Source organism: Dioscorea cayenensis, chromosome 17 (genome assembly GCF_009730915.1).
Source record: "Dioscorea cayenensis subsp. rotundata cultivar TDr96_F1 chromosome 17, TDr96_F1_v2_PseudoChromosome.rev07_lg8_w22 25.fasta, whole genome shotgun sequence".
In the NCBI taxonomy this organism is placed as follows: Eukaryota; Viridiplantae; Streptophyta; class Magnoliopsida; order Dioscoreales; family Dioscoreaceae; genus Dioscorea; species Dioscorea cayenensis.
Window position 1 is genome coordinate 11,787,140 of NC_052487.1, and position 21,919 is coordinate 11,809,058.

At 33.0% G+C, this 21,919-nt stretch overlaps 1 protein-coding gene across 1 annotated transcript; it reads left to right on the top strand.

Moving 5' to 3' along the window:
- Window positions 1-18,742: 18,742 nt before the first annotated feature.
- On the top strand, window positions 18,743-20,543 carry LOC120280940 (linolenate hydroperoxide lyase, chloroplastic). Its single transcript, XM_039287909.1, has one exon. It carries the CDS (start codon window positions 18,775-18,777, stop codon window positions 20,212-20,214), a length of 1,440 nt encoding a protein of 479 aa, XP_039143843.1. The 5' UTR covers window positions 18,743-18,774; the 3' UTR covers window positions 20,215-20,543.
- The last annotated feature ends 1,376 nt before the right edge of the window (window positions 20,544-21,919 follow it).

The window sequence follows — 21,919 nt, forward strand, 5'->3', positions numbered from 1 at the left end:
TATATTAGTAATGCGAAGTATTCTTTTCTTACTATGAGCATTACTTTTATCAGGTTTTAGTGCTAATGCATGTATATTTGTGAACTTTTGTGCACGAAGGGTTGTGAAACCAAATATGAAAGAAAGAAGCCAAAGTGGATTGCGATTGTACTTAGTTGATAAAGTCTTGGAGTGAACAAATGTGAAGACACAATTTGTGATTGAAGATACGTGAATGTGTACCAACCTCCATGCGCTCAAGCAATTACAATGGTTTGGAGGGGCGCAAAGGCAGTCACATTTGCATATCCCGACTTGTGCAATGATAGCAAGATCTTCACCAATGTGACCTTTTATTGAAGAAGCGACGCGATCTACGGCATAGACGTGTGCCCATTTATGTTGCCTTGATGAAAAGTGTGGATTTGGGAGTATTTTGGCGGAGTGCTGTAGCAGGGGGTACTGTAGCAAATCACTGTAGCAATGTACTGTAGCAGGTTAATGTAGTAAATCACTATATAAATTTACTATAATAGTTACTGTTCACAGCCCCCAAAAAATCAGATTTCCAGAAATCCACACGGACGTGTGGAAATTCCACACGCCCATGTGGATTCCCGATTCTAGCCTATATAAAGCCGCGAACAACCCCGATTTCAAGAACCATGTTTCATCCTTTCTTCTATCTTTTCTCCAACCTTTGGGAGCCCGGCGGCTAGAGTTTAGAGAGGCTTTAGCAAGTCTTTTGGAGTGGTTCTACGGCTTCGACACCGCGTTTCTCTTGGAAGATAGTTATTAGGGGAGCTTTCGTTGACACCGATCCGGTGAGGTGTGTCCTAGGCTTGACAAGAGGACCTTTGGAGAGGACGAGGCTACTCCACAAGACCATCGACACGAATACCGAGGGGGTTTACTATGGATTGCATGTTTTTACTTTCAATTTCATTATTAATTGTATCTTGCTCCATGGAGAGCTAAATGCCCTAGTTGGTACTTGGATTTGTGAACCCTAGGATGTATTTGTTTTATTAACCTTTTATTATGCTTTCCTTAATTAATGTCTTTAATTGAGTTCCAATCTTGAATGCTTGTTGAATGATTTCTCCCTTAGAGTGACACTAGGGTTGAGAGTCTATATTGGTAATCCTTGTGAGTGAGTGACACACCATGAGGGTTAGACAAAGCAAGATTAGATAGGGTCGAGAGGGTCGAGAGGGTGAGTCAAGAAGTAGCGGAGCGTCCCCTTTCCCCTCCGGTGTGATTTATCCTACCTCCATGTTCCAAAAGTTCTTTCCGGTCACAATAGAGTGAAGGGTTAAGGGATGAACTCTACTGGGGCTTAGTTGCGCAAGCAACAGAGTGAAGCGTTAAAGTGACTTTAACACCTGGGGTTTAATTATGACTAGGGGTCTTTCGCCTGGACCAAAGGGTTAGATTCACATATAGGAATAGGATTTATCACTTGGAATCCCTAGAGCTTCTTGCAACTTTACATAGTGTGAGGTGTTGAGACTGATTGATTTCAACGCCGGGGCATAGTGTAGAGTTAGTCACGATTGACCCTAGGTTTGGGACCGTGTATTTAAGGATGTCCACGACTCATTAAACATTAGTTAGGAAGCATAATAGTTGGTTTTGCACTTAAAGCAATAATCTTAGAAAGAACAATATCCGAGCACCTCACTTTTATCGATTGCATTTCCTCTGATTTTATTATGCCTCTCTTTCTTATTTCTTTAGTTCATTGCATTGATCTTTATCCACACCATCATTGTTTCATTTCCACTTAGTTAAGTAGCAATCTTGGTGTTTCTATTCCTTATTCCCTGTGGATACGATACCCCACTCACCTGAGATTTATTACTTCGACAAACCCATGCACTTGAGGGTCACACGCAAGGGGTGTGTCAATGCAGCACCAGAGTCAAAAAAAAAAAAAGGTAAGACTAGAGGACTTGCTACTACTGCCAAACACAAGATGGAGTTTCTTGGACACCCCTAAGGCTCAAACAAAGAAAGATAAGCTTCATAAGGAGTAGCTTGGTGTCATGCTTGTTTGGTAGTATCTTGGGTCTCTTTGGGCATGAGGACATCCTTTGCTTTCCCCTAGGCAGTGGTGGAGCCAGAAAATTCATTTAGTGGGGTCATCTATAATACAAATAAAGGGTGTGTATAAATATAACAGTTATAGCTAAAATAGTGTAAGAAATATTAATAATAAAAAAATATTTATAAATTTTTTTATTTTTGCAATTTTTCACAACGAGTTTTTATATTTTAAAATGGTTGTATGATTGTTTCATTACTAATGCCATTGAATACATCTCTTTCAATATATATAACAAGGCACTCACTAAACTCAGTCCACTTAGATAATATCTTTGCCTAAATCAGAATTTCTTTATTAGATGTTCAAACCTTCAGTGAATTAATCGAAGTTATTGGGAGCGTAACAGGCTTGGAAGAGTAATGAATGAGCAGTAAATATATTTTCATATTACACATAAGTCCAACTCAAAACGTTACAATGCACTTTACTTAGAATCCTTTTTTTATAATTTATTATTTATATACAACATGAATAATGAAGTGATTTCAATTTATACTTGAAAGATTTAAATCACTTATAACCCTTTTTATAATAATATATTTTTAAAATCTAAATTAAGATAATAATAAAATTATTTAACACTTTGAAGGCCGTGAATAATTAAAAACACTAATTGACAAATCATAAATACTTTTATGTTTGGTAAAAACAAACTCATCCAATAATTTTATGTTTGACCTCATGTTTTTAAATTTAATGGGTCAACTTACTAAGTGGCCAATATATATATATATATATATATATATATATATATATATATATATTATCAAAACATTTCAAATGTTTTGTGGGGTCATTTGACACACAATCTTATATATATAGCTCCGCTCCTTTCCCTGGATTTGGTGTATTTTTTGTTTTTGTTCTGTTTTGTTCTGTCTAGGGACAATTGTTTATTTTGTTGTTATTGTCTCACTATTATTGTTCTTTGTCAGATTTCACTATTAGTGAACTACGTTGTTGTACTTTATTTATTACTTAATACATGTGATTTATTCATTTTTATTAAAAAAATACTTCATTGTATTTTATAAATTATTTGTCAAACTCATATTTACTTAATTAAAATTTTTTTTAGATAGAGCCATTTGTGAGATCTTGGGTATCCAAACATGCCAGAAATTACAGCTTTATATGAAGGGTGGCCGTACCATATGCGAGGATTTAGCTATAATTAAAACACGCCTTATTTTTAGCTATAATTAATATATTCAAGCAATGTTATGTTTTAACTTTTCTATTTTGTTTGTATATATGACGCTCATATGTGTATTTGCGTGTCAAATAATGTTTTTAGTCACTTTTGTATAATTATATAAAGAATGGGGTTTCTGCTTTTCATTGCCAAATATAAAATATATATTTTTAAATAATAAAATAAAAATGATAAGATGAAAAAAGTTTTTTTTTTAAAAGTGGATAAACCACTTCAATTAAAATTGAAAAAGCATAAAACTATTTTTAAAACCAACAGAACTTTGGTAATTAATTTTAACTCATTTAATTCAAAGACATCCATTTAAAAGTTTTTGCACTGCATGCTTGGAATTATATAAATAAAATTAAAAATAAAGAACAGGAAATGTGTGAAATCATTTTTATGCCCAATGCTTCCTTGGAAAAGTAAACATTGTGAAATCTTTATCGAGTAATAATAATATCAAAACCTCCAAAAAAAATAAAATAAAAATAACTTCATAAAAGCTATAGAAAATTCAATTCAGAATGTGAAATTAACAAAAAGCCAACAAAATACAGGGTATTACATAGCCTTATCTCTCCCTCAGGTTCAATATTGATCTTGAACAATGAATTAAAGGTAAAAAGCCAACACCAAAAACCATATCATATGATCTCTATTCTCCGTGAAGATGTTTTTGGAGCCTCCCACTTCTTGTTAGCATTCCTTGGCAAGCTTCTCCGTCTAAGGGTTTGCTTGGTTAGAGGTTTTTGGGGGTGGGTAAGGGAAGGGTTTCTAAAAACCCATGCTTGGGTAGGAGGTTTTATGGGGAGGTAAGGGTTGAGAGGGGTTAATGGAGGTTTCAAAACCTCCACTTTTCTCTCATTTCTCAACCCTCCAAATTGGAGGGTTATGGAGGTTTTGAATACCAATATTTTTTTATTGACCAAAATGTCCATACTCATTTACAAAAATTACAAGATATTTGATTAATTAATAATATAATACTATTAATTAATATTATTATATTACTCAATTATACAAATTAATATTGTTATATTAATTAATATCAGTATTAATATTATTATATAATATTAATTTTATAATTGTATTAATTAATATTATTAATTATAATAATTATTATATTAATTATATTAGTTAATATTATTATATTATTTAATTATATTAATTAATATTATTATTAATTAATTTAGTAATAATTAATGGTGAGATTTAATTAATTAATATTATTATATCAATTAATATTATTAATAATAATAATTATTATAATAATTATTATATTAGTTAATATTAGTTTATATTATTATATTATTTAATTATATTAATTAATAATAATATTAATTAATATAATTAAATAATATAATAATATTAACTAACATAATTAATATTATTATATTAATTAATATAGCAATAATTAACGGTGAGATTTACATAAACAATGAAGTGAATGATGTATAAATTTCATGTAATTGTAAATATAGTTACAATTTTTTGTCTTTCATCCTAAGGGTAATTTAGTAATATTACTATATAACCTTACCTCCAATTACCTTCAAACCAAACACAACAAGATTTCAAAACCTCCATTTACCTTACCTTATCCCAAGTAATGAAAGGTTTAAAACTTCCTTTTACCTTCCATTACCTTACCTTACTTTACTTTATGAAACCTTCTTATACCTCCATCCAAGCAAGCCCTAAGGCCCCAACCTTTCACTTCACCGCATCACTACAACCAACACATAAAGGCATCTTCAAGGGGACAGTTCAAGGAGAGGATCAAGACGTTTCAATTTTTAGTTGGGGATCAATCTTTGAAAGAAGGGAAAGTAAGGTGAAGAAGAGTGATAAAAGTCAAGGGTCTGTGGTGGTAGTTTCTTTGCCGAGTTCGTCCATTTTTTTCTTGGTAGTTATGATCCATTTTAAAGCCCTCAATTTGCACTTAGTTTTCAATCTTTAGTGATTCAATTTCCTCTATTGATATGGCGGAATAAACTTTGTAATTTTCAAAACAGTCATCAATATTTTAAAAATCAAACTGATTGCCGAACCAGTTGGGCCATCAGTTTGTGGTTCAACTTGTTCAACCAATAATTGAACTGAATTTGCCATTTATAGTATAAATAAATTTTCAGAAAATAAAAAATTTTACAAAATTTGGAAAAAATACAAAATTATAGTGTAAGTAAAATTACATGTAAGTCAATTTACTGTATTTTAATTTACGTTATAATTGTTTGGTTGCATGTAAATAAAAATATTGCATTTATTTTTCAAGTGTTTGGTTTGATGTAAGTTGTGGATTAAAATCACCATGTAAAGTAAGTGGTGAAATTACCTCTTTTTCTCAAATATTGTATATTTTTATAATTTTTTTTAATATTTCATTTAAAATTTATTTAATTTATTTAATTTTAATGTATTTTATTTATTTAAATAGATTTAAGTTAATGGATTTTATCTATTTAAAATATATTTTATTTATTTAAATTAGGTATTCAATATACTTGAATTTAACTTATTAATATGACCATCATTAGTACCTATCTTTTAAGCATACTCACTTGAAATTAATCTTAAAATATAGTCATGTATTCCACCAATGACATCTAAATTCAACAAACTCAAATTAAATAAGTCATTATGTTCATAAAACAAGATATAAACTCAACAAATCATATTCAAGAAGTCAACATGTTCATCTATTAATTTGGAAACTCAGCAACTAATATTCAACAACCAACACCATTAAATTCTCAACATTTTCATAAAACATAAAATAGTTCAACAACTCCAAACAATAACAAAATACAAAATAAGACATATCCACAAACTCAAAAACAAGCAAAATAAGAAAGTCATAAGAGTACACGATCTCACACCTCACCATCACACCCCAACTGCCTAAGGAAACCATCCATCCAAAACCATCGAAGGTCATGATCTTTGTTTATAAAAGCAGTTGCCAAATTATTTTGGGCATTCAAATGGTCATATGCTAAACCAAGATCAGACTTATTGTTTTAGCCAATCAAAGTCATGACTTCATCTTACAATCTCTTACTCAATTGTACACTTTTGTTCGTCTCCGCAGCATTAGCAAGATTGTCCAATCCAGTGGAGATTTTTTGCATGACTTCCAATTCTTACTGCCTTAGATGCTTTGTTCCCTTGTTTACTTCTTTGGTCTTCGAAGTGGTCATTGTTGGTGTTTCTACCAGAGAAGGATGTTATTGTGCGAAGTCCCAATCATTCAACCCTTGTGGAATATCATCGGAATCTAATGTCGGCGGTATTGATGGCATTTCCATGTGGATACCCAGACTCCTAGAGCTTTGAGAGCCTATTCTTGCAAATGACCTCGATGCTTGATTGTTCCCACAAACAATAGCCATCTCTTCATAATATTCTATGGGATTATTGATGTAAACCGCTTCAGTAGGATAGGACTACAAGAAAAGAAATAAAGACAAGTAAACAGAGATAATGCACACAAATATCGATTACAAAAATAAAAAACAAACTTCAGTTTACCTGTATGTATGTTCAGAATTCTTCAATGCCCATAATGATTTTCTTCTCCCAATCACCCCACAAAACTCCACTTAAATTCTTAAACTTTTTTATTATTAACCATATCTTTCTTACATGTCAGAGACGATTGATAATATGTGTATCACTCATAGCCATGTTAAACCGCATACTAACAACCCTCGCAACTACATTAATATCAGTACTCTTGAAACCTTTATCAGTTTTAAGATCAAGGTTTACCTTCTCAACTAAGCATCTAAGCAAAAACAACATCATGATTGTTGTACACCTAAAATTAGATGGGCATCTCCTTCCAACACCTTCACTTTCTTGGGTCATCTCCACTGAGTCCATCTATTACATATAAAAAAGACAATAGAATTAAAATTCATGCATGCTTTCCTTTTTCTAAAGACAGTCTTGCAACAAATAAAAAGTACGAATGATCTATGCAAGTAAAGCACATAGTTCATGAGCCTACATCAATATCTGTCCTCATTGATTTTATTTCAACCAAAACAAAGTAAATATCAAATGGAAGAGAATCATAAATGCACTTCATAATTTCATAGATGATTCAAGGCCTAAATGCACTTCATGATTTCATAACTATACAAGGTAAAATTGGGAGAGAATCATAAATTATGAATACTAATAAATAACTAAAATGACAATGCTGAGGATGTTTCATAGTAATAAATTCAAAATACAGTTATGTTAATGCATTCACAAAGTGGGTAGTCCACATTTCTCAAGGATAATACCATTCAACAAAATAAATAAAAAAATACGAAGTTTCTATATTACAAAATCAAATCAAATCTCCAAGTTAACATTTTAAATACAAAAACAATTCTGTTGTTCCATATGGCCTCCATGATTGCATCACGTATTGCTAACTATTCTCTTGCTTCCTCACTTGATTGGGATTGAGTTCTAACTTCTTGCACATTAGGTTCCCATTCTTCAACATCGGGTATATGAATATCATTACCTCTTTGTAAAATATAATTGTGAAAAATACAACACGCAACCACAATATCCACTTGTGTTCAATATGGAAAGAATGGTCTAGATGTGAGAATTTTGAAGCGATTCTTCAAAACTCCAAACGCTCATTCCATGGTAGTGAGCAATTGATAAACGCCTAAATGTGTGTATTTTATATGTATTCTTGTAATATTATTTATGTATATATCGATGATTTGTTGCCGTTTGAGTGGTTTAATTGGTCTTATTCATGTTAAAGGTCTTAAGGATACTAAGGTGAGCTCGACAACGCAAAAGAAAAGGAAAACGACACTGAAAATGGCATTTTAGAGCCTGGTACTGTAGCAACATTGTAGCATGAAGGACTTGAGAAACGGCAAGGTCTCAGGTTTCATTAACAGGTTTGCTGACGACCGTGAAGTTGCCCGTGAACCAGATGAAAAGCACACAGTACTATAGCATTTTACTATAGTACTTCGCAAATTTTCGGTGAATTCCCGAGACTCTAACGGCCTCCTTCAAGCCCGTGAAGAAGGCCATGAAGCCAACCCAAGAAAATTTTAAAAGGGGGTTTTAGGGCTTTTTCAGGGAGCTTCTTCCACACATTCTTCTCCTACCTCCACCATTCCTCTCCATCTTCCAAATCTGGGGTAAAGATGACCCAAGAAGACATTTTAGACAAGGAAATCAAAGGAAGAGGCAAGATCCGGCATCATTTCCCATTGTTCAAGCTTATAGAGAGCAAGGAAGCCACCCCTCTGGTGGTATCATTGGAAGCTTCCCGCAGCTTGTCTCTCCACATTCATCACTTGAGGGGGTACTTTGTTGCTTATTTAGTTATTTTTATGGACTTGATCATGTATTTTCTTAGTATGAACAACTAAACCCCAAGGTCACCGGATGTTGGTGAACCTTGGGGTGAACTTGTGTAGATTGGATGCTTTGATCTATTTTATTGCATTTTGGTGTGTTGTGATCCATGCTTGGTGTACTTTGATATATTGATATGCATGAGAACTCTGTATGTTGATTTCTAGGTTGTACTAGATTGCATGACCATCGCCCTTGTACTAGACAAACCTAGCTTGGAAGGGATCCATATACGAATACGCCGTAACCATCGGGTATTTTGTGCCCCTCCAACATTATGGTTGGACCTAGATTGTGTTTCGGCCCTAATTAGAGATTTCCCTACTTGTAATGTAATCGTAGGAGGATTTGGTCAGAAGAAATTCTGTATCAATACTCATACTGGAATAGGGGTCAATTGCTGTGACCATCGGGTTGATCTATCTCAGGAATCTCTTGGTCCATACCACCATTTGCATAATAGTTCTAGCATCCTTCTCAGTTTAGTAGCCCTAGGGAGATCCACATCCGTGACCATCTTCATCCCTTGATTTCTATCCCTGATTTGCATCGACTGTAGACACACATTTAGAGTTCTTTCTTTTACTTTGTGGTTTAGAGCACAATCATACGAATTTGTAGTTTAGATAACACTCGAAAAGGAAGTAAGAGTAGCTTCTCGGGCCCTGGGAATATGACCCTCTCATGCTTGCGCGAGAGGTATTACTTGATGACCCCATGCACTTGCAGGTGATCTCAACCAGCAATGAAGAATGTCTATAATTAAATAGTTACTTGCTATTTGATGGTATGCGGGCACTAAATTCCTTAAGATGATAGCGAACACCATGAAATGGTGATATAAAACCCCCTCTTGTGGAATATCCCGCATCTACAAGGTAATACTTTCCTACATGGATAATTATATTAGTTATTCCAACAATATAATAATTTTATATTTTTGTCAAATAGTAACATACCTCTTCAAGCACCATAAGCCCATTCTCTCTTTCTAAAGCATCACGAAGGGCAAGTGCATCATGTACTGAACGCTCCCAGCCAGCTAAAATATATATAAACCTTAATTCAAAGTCAACTGCGGCCAACACATTTTGAGTGGGATATGGTTTTCTCCCACGAAAACGAGCTACAATTTTTTTTTTCGAACAGATGCATGGATATGTGTACCATCAAGCGCTCTTATGCAATCCTATTTACTAAGGACAAAAATATTACGTATTCCATATAAGTCTGTGAGTCATATAGTAGAGTAATCCAATATTTTCTTACCTTAAAATATGGCATAAATCTTGGATCATGTGTACTGACTGAACTAGTAGTTATGTGGGGTGGTTGGATAAATTTACCCCGAAGCTCTCCTATGGCATATAATACATGTTTAAAATATTGGCTAATAGTTTCACCGGAACGTAAAAAATTTACTCCAACCACCATATTCCTCACATTATGACCAAGAATGTGAAGAAACATTGTTACTTGATCTTCCACGCTTAAATGTAGCGTGTTGCACAATAATTTTTTGACTTCAATAAATCACATAATTAACCCAATAAATACACCCTTTTCATCCTTAGCGTTGCTATACTAGCCTCCTCAGATCCATGTATTATTTTTGAAGTATAGTTTGTACATTGTTGATCCCTATTGTAATACGGCTCTCGTGGCAAATTCAATCCTTTTCTCCTACTGTACCACCTTAATGTTACAATTACAACAATGGTAGTGGTGGCAAGTACAACGCTTTTGTTACCAAATTGATTGTCCATTTTATAATGTGAGTTTAGATAAAAAAAAAAATCAACTAGAAACCAATGACCAATTTACATTGTGTCAAAAAATAAAAAAAATAAAATACATACATCATATATATGATGTTTGGGTAAGATGAAAAGGAAAGGGAATGGTGAATGTATTCTATTCATACTATATATGATATTTTTAATTTTTTTAATTTGTCCAACTAATTTTTCCTTCTCAATTGTGTCATGGTATCTTATATAATATAATACTCAATTTATCTATATTCCAACATCACCGTAACAGATGAGTAATAATATCATTAACTTTTGTCTACAAAAAAATTGAAATTTTGATTCTTTTCTAAATATGATTGAAGATTTAAAATGTATACACATAGTAATGTGTCAACAATGTCAAAATAATAATAATGATCTATATTTCAAATTAAAAAAAAAAATCCCAAGTACATCATGAACCACTCCATACTAAAATGTGCTAATTAAATCAATAATGCATCTTACTTTAGATTTGAACATGGAAACCAACTTGAGATTAATTCTATTCATACTCAATAAAATCTTATATTCTTTTCACCAAGTCTTCCTTTTATATATATATATATATATATATGCTCCCAACTACCATCACAAAGGATGGAAATTGTAGGATAAGGGAGCACTAAAACAGATAAGAATATACTACTCATTCTAATCTTCTCAATTCTTATCTCTCAATCCTAACATAACTAATCTATTTAATGACTATTTTTTGACAAATAAGAAATTACAATGAAACTACACCCACGATGACGATGTTAAGTCTAACAAAAGAATTAATTAAACATGCATGCATGGTTTAACGTGGTTAATTAATTTGGATGTTCTTTTCTAGTTCATTCTCAATAAATTATTTTATCAATAAATTATGAAATTGCCAGTGTGTCTCCTTTCCTTCATTGTTTATTACACACAAATGAATCCTTGAAGTTTGCACATCCATGACACTCAATTGGCAGGACCTACCCAATTATGTATTATATCATATATATATATATATATATATATGTGTGTGTGTGTGTGTGTGTGTGTGTGTGTGTGTGTGGGTATATGTATATATAAGAGTTGCTTGTATAATTAACATCTCTAATTCTTCTTCTACATGACCCATGAAAGCATAATGCTACATAGTGGATGGGATACATATGGATGGGATGCCTCACCAGTGATCAATGATCATGACTGAAAATTAATTGATCTAATCCTAACCTTAACCAAATGAATTAAAACTCAGATGGAGCCTTAACTCCAAATATCGCCCAACCCTCATTGGCAATACATCAACCCAACCTTGAGATGCTAGAAACTAACAATAAAAAGAAAAGCTTTAATTCCTAATGTGGTAGAAAAGTAATCAGACAAGTATCATCACAACATCAATGTAGCAAAAAACACCAGTTCCTAAAATCATAAATTATCATAGCAAACAATAAGAGATACATTATCAGAACACATATTAATCTCTTAACAACCTATCAATCCAAGCATCAGATGCTACAATAACACACAAAGAAGAAACATTTCCTGTAATTTAATCTAAAATAATCAGACACACACCACCAACAAGATGGAGATAAACTATTTGCCGTAACAATTTATGAATCCAAGCATGGTTTTAAAATATCAAAAACTAAAAAAGTAAAACCTTCACGAAGTTGTGGCTTAAACAAGCAAGTCCATATCATCTTAACAACATATCCAAAAATCATAAATTCCAAAGGCAAAATCACAAACTTTTAACAACAAACCACATTAAATCCATTAAATCATCAAGTTTAAAAACAAGAACAGAAAATAATCTAAGAAAGCAAAGGATCAAAATCAAGGAAAATCAATAACCTACGACGATTAGAGCCGAAGAGGAGAAGAACAATGGCACTGGCATCTTTGTTGTGATTTCTTGGAGGATGGGAATGGACGCTCGATTGTGAAGGAGAAGGGTAGCTCTGGACGCCCGATTATGAAGGAGAAGGGCAACTTTAAGAAAAAATCATTTTAAAACAAATGCTGCATTTGGACTTACGGCCAATTTGGTCGTAAGTCCAAATGCAGCAAAACACCCCTTTTTATGTAACCCAAATCACTACATATATGTTTTCACAGTAAACCAAATAGCCCATGTTAGCATTTTACCTATAAATCAAATTACATCACACCTACTTATGGGTAACCAAATAGCCCCTTAGTTTTCCATCTTCAATGATTCAATTTCCTCTATTAGATATGTTCGAATAAACTTTGTAGTTTTCAAAAAAGTCCATCAATGTTTTTAAAAATCAAATTGATCGCTGAACCAGTTGGGCCACCAGTTCATGGTTCAACTTGTTCAACCAAACAATTGAACTAAATTTGCCCTTTTTAGTATAAATAAATCTTCAGAAAATAAGCAAATTTTACAAAATTTGAAAAAATCAAAAATTTGGAAAAAAATACAAATTTATATAAAACATAAAAAAAAATGTTAATAAATATTAAAATATAATTTTACAAGCACAAACAAGATAAGATCAAAATTGTATTGTCTTTATTAATTAGCTAATGACTCCGACATAAATAAAATTCAATTTTCAAAGTACAACCGCCCAACAAATCCACAAGTATGAAGACACTCAAGTTCTCAAATTAGAAATCCAAAATATGATTTTCGTAACTTGAAACACAAGTAAGAAAATTAGAAAGAGATTGTACTCAAATGAATCATGAATCTCATGTTCACTTGTCTCATTCATTATCATCATTTCTACAAATTCTATCTTCCTTGTTGCCTAGGTTGACGTCAAAGAATTAAAAATCAATTCCATCTTGAACCTTCAAAATATTATTATCATCATAATTTAGTGAATTTATCTAACAGATGTATTCTTTTTAGGTAATTAATGTTAAATAGAACTAGAAAATTTAACTTGCAATCATACTAGTTACTTATTACTAATCATCAATATTATGGATACCTTCATTTTGCACTTCTTCTCTTTGTTCTCACCCCTCTCCTTCTACCTGAGCAACCAAATTTTCCAAATCCTTAAGATTAAGTTTAGATTCCAGTGGAGGCTTATCCTCAACAACCCAAGTATTAGTCTTGTCAATACACTCATAATTGATAGGAGCTAGAGGTTTGTTCTTGTTGAAATTCTTACAAATAGAAAACAATTTGTTAATACTCATAATATGGTCTCAAATTAAATAAATAAATAATATACAAGTTAGCTACATACCGATTCTTCAAACAAAGATTATATTGTATATAAACAAAATCACTTAAATTTTCATGCTCCAACATATTCCTCCGTTTTATGTATATCCTCACAAATACACTCCAATTTTCTTCACAACTAGAGGAAGAAGTTGTTTGACTAAGAATTCTAATAGCCATAATTTTTGTAAATTATGAGCACTATGACCAACAAACTATTGGTGTTAACTACTGATCAGAGTCTCAATAGTCTCGTCCAGAAGCAGGTGCCCAGGAAGAAGTCAATGGTACTGTATGAGCTTTGAAACTGGAAATTTGATCAGACTCGATGACTCTCAACCTATTGTGTTTGTTTTGGTTGTTTGTTTAGATGCTTGTTCAGATGCTATAAGTTGCTTTCACTGTATTAGTGTTTGTTTGTTTCAGTATGTATGTTTGTGTATTGCCAGGTAGGTATGTTGGTTAAGTGTTTGTTTAAATGTCTGGTTCTTGAATGGATGATCAAGTGAACTGTTTTTCAGTGTGAATACATATCTTCTATTCTTCTTCTTCATTGTGAAATTACATATTAAAACAACTAAGAATTCACAAATAGATAATCAGTGTGAGCAATACAAAGTGACACCATTTGACCCTATCACGAACTCTCACCATTCATCTAAGTGAAAAAAAAAACTTTCATGTTATTATTGAAAATGTAAAACTAAATGTTTTAAAAAATAATATTTATTAATTTATTATTGTACCCGACCTTGTATTTTTGCTAAAAGAATGTGTTAGATGTTTCCAAAACTACCCAACCACCCTTAAAAAGTTAAACGCTCAACTGTCAATTTGTTATGGTTGGGAATAATATATGAGTTGATGATTATAGTCATAAACCCATCCATGGCATTCGGTAATTGACAAACCTTGTTTTAATCATATCGAAAGATAGGATTCAACCAAAATGTGGTAGCTACCATCTATCTTCTGAAAATCTAGATATAAGATTTATACAATCTCCTATGTATTTAATTTGGGTGTAATACCTGACTTAGGCCCTCTACTTTTCTCTCTTCCCTTTTGGTCTCTCTACTCAGAAATGCTCCCAACTAGTCCCTCTACTCTTGAAAATAAGCCCACTTAGTCTTTTTACAGTTGAAAATGACCCAACTATTCCCTGTATTAGAGGGTTAGTTGGGTCATTTTCAAACGTAAAAAGACTAAGTTGGCTCATTTTTGAGAGTAGAGGGACTAGTTGGGAGCATTTCTGAGTAGAGGGACCAAAAGGGAAGAGAGAAAAGTAGAGGGGTCAATTAGGGTATTATACCTATTTAATTGTCTCTTTTATATCCTTATTTGCTTTAATCATTCCCTCATAAATATAACCCAAAAAAGATCCTTCATCATAATCGACATTGCATAACGGCCCTACAAGTGGAGACACAATTTTGTCAATCACTAAGAAATCATTCAAAATTTGATTCCATAATAATATTTTAAACTTATTATGCTTTTTTACATGCCTTAGGCCCTTTCCAACCAAAAAGGTCTCTAGAAGTAAACATAGCTTGCAAATTACATTTATGATCACGAAGACTCTCAATGCAATGAAAGTTGTCGTCAAACAATTATCACCAAGTCAAGAAATATCTGTCCAGCCTTTTATATTACTTAACCAACTCAAAGGCCGGTTGTTATTATACACAAAAACAATAATAAAAGAGGTACACTGAGCTAATCTATCTATGTGAGGTATTTTAGCAATATCATTTAAGGCCTGTTTGGTGAATATGATAGGATATGGGCAGGTAGGATGTAAGGATTGGGTAGGAGTAGGAAAAGATATGAGCATAATAAGCTCATATCCTATCCTATATTTGATGTGCACTAGATAAGCCAATGGATAGCATTTTGATATCTTATTTTACATAAGAAGTGGACCAGATAATGGCATGATATGATCTAAAGTATATGTAAATAGACAAAATTACCCTTTATAATAACTCAAAATCCATATATATAGCAAAAATAAATAGATCAAATCTTAGAAAAAAAGAAAAAGAAAAATTATTCGACTAGAGAAACTAAAGATAAGACATGATCAAAGAAGAAGAGATTTAGATGAAAACAACTTGCTCAAGTATGAGGTCGACGAAGAATCCCTTTAACAGTCAAGAAGCCCTAAAATTGGTGTCCTATCTAATTTTTGGCAAGCTTCTTATCGCAAACCTCCGGGTCAAAGATCAAAACATGGGATACAATACAACCCTAGATGAGAGAGAAACCAAATAAAAAGGCAAAAAAAAAAAAAAGTAAATTTAACTTTTTATCCTATCTGTTTCTATCTAGACTTTCCCTATAGGATTAGTTATCACAAGGCCGATAGGGTAAAGTGGATCAATATGAATAGGACTACTATATCATATTGGCTCACCAAATGAAAATAATGGTAGGATATGATAGTCTATCATATCCTATCATCATTATCCTGTCCACCAAACATGCCCTTAGTATCAAATTCATTCAAATGAGCTTGGTATGGTGCCCACAAGATACATGCTTACCTATAGCTTTATAATTAATTACATTATCTATGACAATATTTTTAGTGATAGTGTCATGTGTTATTATTGTCACAAAAGACAAATTTTTAGTAAAAAATATGGCCACACAAGAAAATAAATAAATATCACCAAAAAAAGTACAAAATTGTCATTTCAAATATATAAAATTGAAACTTTTAATATCCAAAATAGAATTATTAAATTATCCTTTTAAAAAAAACAAGTTATTATATTATTATAAAGTATTCTTTAATGTAAATTTGGAGATGAAGTACTGCGCAAATGCATTGACTCATCTTCTTTTGCTTTACAACCTCAGCTTCTGCTAGAATTTGACTTGAATTTTTTTCCCTTTTCTTGATGCTTATTCTACATACTTAGAAAAAAAAAATTAAGAATCTAATCAAACAGTTTGAAAATTTTCAAAACAAAAAAAAATCTATTTTGATTACAGCTTTCATAACATTATTTTTTCAAAATTGGGAGGAGATCAAATTCCATGTTTAATTTGGTTTTTGTTTCTAGATATAAAAAATTATGCAAAATAGGAAAACCACACAATCAAAATCAAAACAACATATTCCTACTAAAAAACTAATATTTAAAATGTTAAAATAAAACACTAAGAAACAACCATCATTAAAAAAGAATTCAATAAACCTAACTTTGAAGATGAAAAAATAACGATTATCTCTTATCTATCGCATAAACTAAGCAAAATAATTTAAGAAAAGGGAAAGAAGCAAATCTTATTACCATCAATAATATGCATCTCTACATTTGGAGCTAGTTGAATCACTATGGATCACCAAATCAAATGAAGCCAATCATTGCCACCAATCTCAAGGCTTCACCATTTGAGTTTATTCCTTTTATTTATTATGTTAATTGAGGATAAATTACATATTTAAATTTGATTTGTTTTAAAAAAAATTATATTATCTATTAGATTTTGGTTTGTGAGATTTTGGTAAATATCTATTTAATTCTAATTTTAAAAATTTTTATCTAATATTATAAATCTTATGTATGATCTAAATTAAAAGCCCGTTCTCTAGGTCTTACAAATTTAAAAACTTCGGGGATTATTATGTTCATTTGTATTTATAACCAAAATATAAATTGTATTTCTTTATTAAGGATGGTCTGAACTTTTCAAGAATTTTGTAAGATAAATAATCTTAAAAAATCCAAATAAATATGTTAAACAAATGTTTTATGTACATATAAATTTTAAATCAGTGAAAATATAAATTTTGAGGAATCGGTAATCCCGTTTAGTAGACACTAACAAGTTCATTTTTTATTGATAATAAAAATATAAATCGTTAGTATATTAATAGTGATAATTTAATTATGAAATGTCCTAAATCATCAAAATAGTAACCAAGAAAAATAAATCATCACAATTAACTTAAGTAATAATGTCAATTAATTTTCTTGTCACAAAAAAACATCATATTTGTGATGAAATGATAGATAACCACAAAAAATTAGCGCTAAATGCTTAATCCTTGTAATGTGTAAACTTTGATAATTATGCATGTATTGATTATTTATGTTATTTGAATAGATACATGGATGATATTTTTATATTTATGTTAATTAGATTTTATTCGTCATTTAGGTTTTAATGGATGATACGGGTAATTTTTATGGTATTATAAAAACGTCCTATTATACCTCATTTTAGGGTGTGTCAGCTTTGCAATTTTGTAGTGGTAGAACGGCCAGTTGAACCATACTTTTATGTAGCTCCCACTTTTTTAAAACTTTTCAATGTTTGATAAGTCAAAAATACAAAGAAATAGAAGCAGCACATGCATCAAGCTCTGTTTAATGAAAACAATGTACTTAAGTAGAATGTAATCACTGCCACATTTATGGATATTTTCATTAAAATATCTATGAAAAAATATTTAAAAATTACATTCATGTCAAAAAGATATATATTCATATGTGTCTAGATAATTACCTGTGTACTCCACAAAATTCAACTTTTTACATGTATGGTTAGTATTAAAATTATTTGTCTGGCATTTAGAATTTCCATCTTTTTCTCATTCTTCTTTGTTTACTTCCATTGATTTTAAAGTTTTGTCAAAATCCAACCCAAGAAAATATAAAATACTGAATAATTGAGAAACATACGTCAACTTTGGTATATTTCTTTTAAAATTATCTTGAGACTTTTCCAAATAATTTTTAAAATATGTATACATCTTCACAGTCACAAAATACTAAAGGATTCCGCAATACTGAACTTAGAACGTGAAAAACGGGTTAAGTAATCACAATCAAAAGTGATAAAAAAATATCCGTAGGAAATAAACAAGCAAATCTAACTAAACCATCGACAACAGACACGAGCCTCTTGTCTGCTTCTGCGCAGAAGTACCCCAGTTCAGACATACATGAAATTCGTCAAGAGATATTTAGCCCAAGGCTTACCACAACCACACGTAAAGTCACTGACAAACAGATCTGTATTTAGGCATGACATAGCACTTGGCCAGCAACCTCCAGTTAGGAGCAACACCCTTCAGCCAAAAATGATGTCCGTCTCGATGATGTGGCCGTCGGCCTCAACGGCCACGAGTTTGCCGGTGAAGGCCATTCCGGGGAGCTACGGCCCGCCGGTGGTCGGCCCACTCAAAGACCGTCTCGACTACTTCTGGTTCCAAGGTACCGAGACCTTCTTCCGCAGCCGCATGGCCACTTACAAGAGCTCCGTCTTCCGCACCAACATGCCCCCAACCTTCCCCTTCTTCACTCAGGTCGACCCGCGCGTCATCGCCGTCCTCGACTGCTCCTCTTTCTCGGCTCTCTTTGACATCTCCCTCGTTGATAAGCGCAACGTCCTCATCGGAGATTTCATGCCCAGCCTCAAATTCACTGGCGGTACGCGCGTCGGTGTCTACCTCGATCCTACAGAGCCCAAACACAAACTCGTAAAAAACTTCTGCTTTGACATTCTCAAGCGTAGCTCTCGTGTTTGGATATCTGAGTTCTTAAGACACTCGGATCTCATGTTAAATAACTTTGAAAAGGAAATCGATGAGAAAGGAAGCACAAGCTTTTTCATTCCCATGCAGAAATGCATCTTTGCGTTTCTCTGCAAGGGCATCGCTGGAGCTGATCCCTCGAAATCTAAAGAAATAGAAGACACTGGTTTCGCATTGTTAGATAGCTGGCTAGCTCTTCAGCTACTCCCAACGGTGAAAACTGGCGCTATTCCTCAACCTTTGGAAGAGCTTCTCCTGCATTCTTTCCCTTACCCATTTTTTTTTGTCAGCGGGGCCTACCGGAAGCTGTATGAGTTTATTGAAAAGGAAGGGCAGGAAACGATCGAGTTAGCCGAAAGTGAGTATAACTTGGGTAAAGAAGAAGCAATCCATAACATTTTGTTCGTGCTCGGCTTCAACGCATACGGTGGTTTCTCAATCTTCTTCAACTCACTCATCTCCACCATAGGAAAAGACAAGAACGGGTTACGACCCCGACTGAAGAGTGAAGTCCGGAGAGTATTGCTTAACGGAAAGAGAAGCATCAATTTTGAGACCGTGAAAGAGATGGAGCTGGTTCGCTCTACCGTGTACGAAGTACTGCGGTTGAACCCACCTGTGCCGCTGCAGTACGGCCGTGCGCGGGTAGACTTCGAGCTGCCATCTCACGACTCGTTGTTCCAAGTGTCCAAGGGTGAGCTGCTGTGCGGCTACCAACCGTTGGCGATGAGGGACCCGATGGTTTTCAAGAACCCGGAGGAGTTCGTGCCCGACCGGTTTGCTAAGGATAAGGAGCTTCTCAAGTATCTGTTTTGGTCGAATGGGCCGGAGACTTCTGAGCCTACTACAGGAAACAAGCAGTGTGCGGCCAAGGACCACGTTGTATGGACATCGTGCATGCTTGTAGCTCAGATATTCAACCGGTACGACAGCTTTGAGTGCGATGAGGCCGGGTCCTCCATTGTTAAGCTTGAGAAGGCAACGTAGGCAATGATGTGCAGTGAGTCCGCAGTGTTGTGAAGATGATCGGTGACCTGTGTCTTGGATTTACCGTATGTACCAGTATAAACAGTAGATGGGTTTGAGTGCTAAGAGGGACCGTTTTGCTTTGTTTTTATTCACGTACGTCTATCAATTAACGAAATAATGCTGTAAAATAGCGCAGATGAGGAACGCCGGTTGAGTGCCAGCTGGATCGAAGATGCCTTATCTTGGATGGAGGGATGCATTTTTTTCAATTTCTCTGTATTGGTTTCTTTTTTAGTTAATATTATTGTTTTAAGCTACATCTAATCTTTCTCGTTAAATTTTTAATATATATTTAAGAAAGGAAAAATTTCTGTTTGCCCCCATGATATTAAAAAATCTCTAAAAACCTCCTCCAACTTTTGCACACCACGGATAGCCGTTCTGTTATAGTTTAAATTCCCTTTTACTCCCTATCGGCCACTTGAAGTGAATCCATGTTATAAAATTTCATTTTTGCTCTTACAAATGGTGGGAAAAATACCGCCCAATCACATTATATCCGACCTTTATGCATACAATTGTGCATTTTTTTTTGGCATTCCTGCTTGTTTTTTGTCATCAAAGTTTAAAAAGCTCATGACATCTTCTTCTTCTTCTTCACCTCATTTGGTTTGTTCAATTTGAGTTCTGTCGGTTTTTCGATAAGGTAAAATTTCTCCGTTGCTCTCAGTTTGATCATTTGGCGGAAAAGGAGTAACAACTAATAAAAATGCAGAGTTTTTGTGCTATTGCTAGATACAGCGGGGAGGGACGAGTGCTAATGTTCACGGTGCTGACTTCTTGGGAATCAGTGTTAGTGAGATATGTGAGCGATGGGGTCTCAATATTTCCAGTGTCAAGGTGAAGTTTATCACACCTGATGGACATAAAATGGTTTATCCAGTAAAAAACGAGGTTGACTTCCAGCGCATGTGTCACGTGTACTCCATCTTCAAATGTGCTGTAGTCGATCTTATTGTTAAGACAGATGATGTATCATTGTCATATCCTACTGAAAACGATTTCTTTTCGTTGTAAAGTTCTTCTCTTTTATGTTTATGTAGTCGTAGAAGTTAATTATTATTTAATTATCCCATTTACCTTTTAAATATATTACGTTACCATTTACATGTTGCTTTCTACGCATAAATTATTTTGTTTCTGTTTAAATATTTCCTTTACCGTTTAAATTATTTACTTACTGTTTAAATATTTTTGTTACCATTTAAAACATGTTTAGTTATCGTTTAAACATTTTATGTTTCCGTTTAAAACATTGACCTTTTCCGTTTAAACTGAAGTGTTAGCAGGAATTCGGATTCTATGAGCACTCCCGTTCCACCTCATAGCGACCCTGATGGTGTGGCATGTCTTCCTTCCTCGTCAGATCAATCTGAAGTGTTGTTGTTGGATATCGGACAATGTTTTCAAGACGTTTTCAACCGTAGATCTTGCAAATAAACAGAGATATTTTCGTTTAAACGTTTTACTTAAACATTTTGATAAAAAAAAACTTTATTGTAAATAAATAAAAAGTTATATAAATACTGTAATAATTTACACTGTGACAATGATATTTAAACAATAACAAAGATACTTAAACAAAGATAATGATTTTTTAAACATGGAGACACTTTTATTTAAACGTTAACTTCGAAAAATAAACATAAAACTAAGAATTTAA

Excerpts from the sequence above, each read along its gene's own strand:
- LOC120280940 (XM_039287909.1), top strand. The coding sequence starts at position 18,775 with ATGATGTCCGTCTCGATGATGTGGCCGTCGGCCTCAACGGCCACGAGT.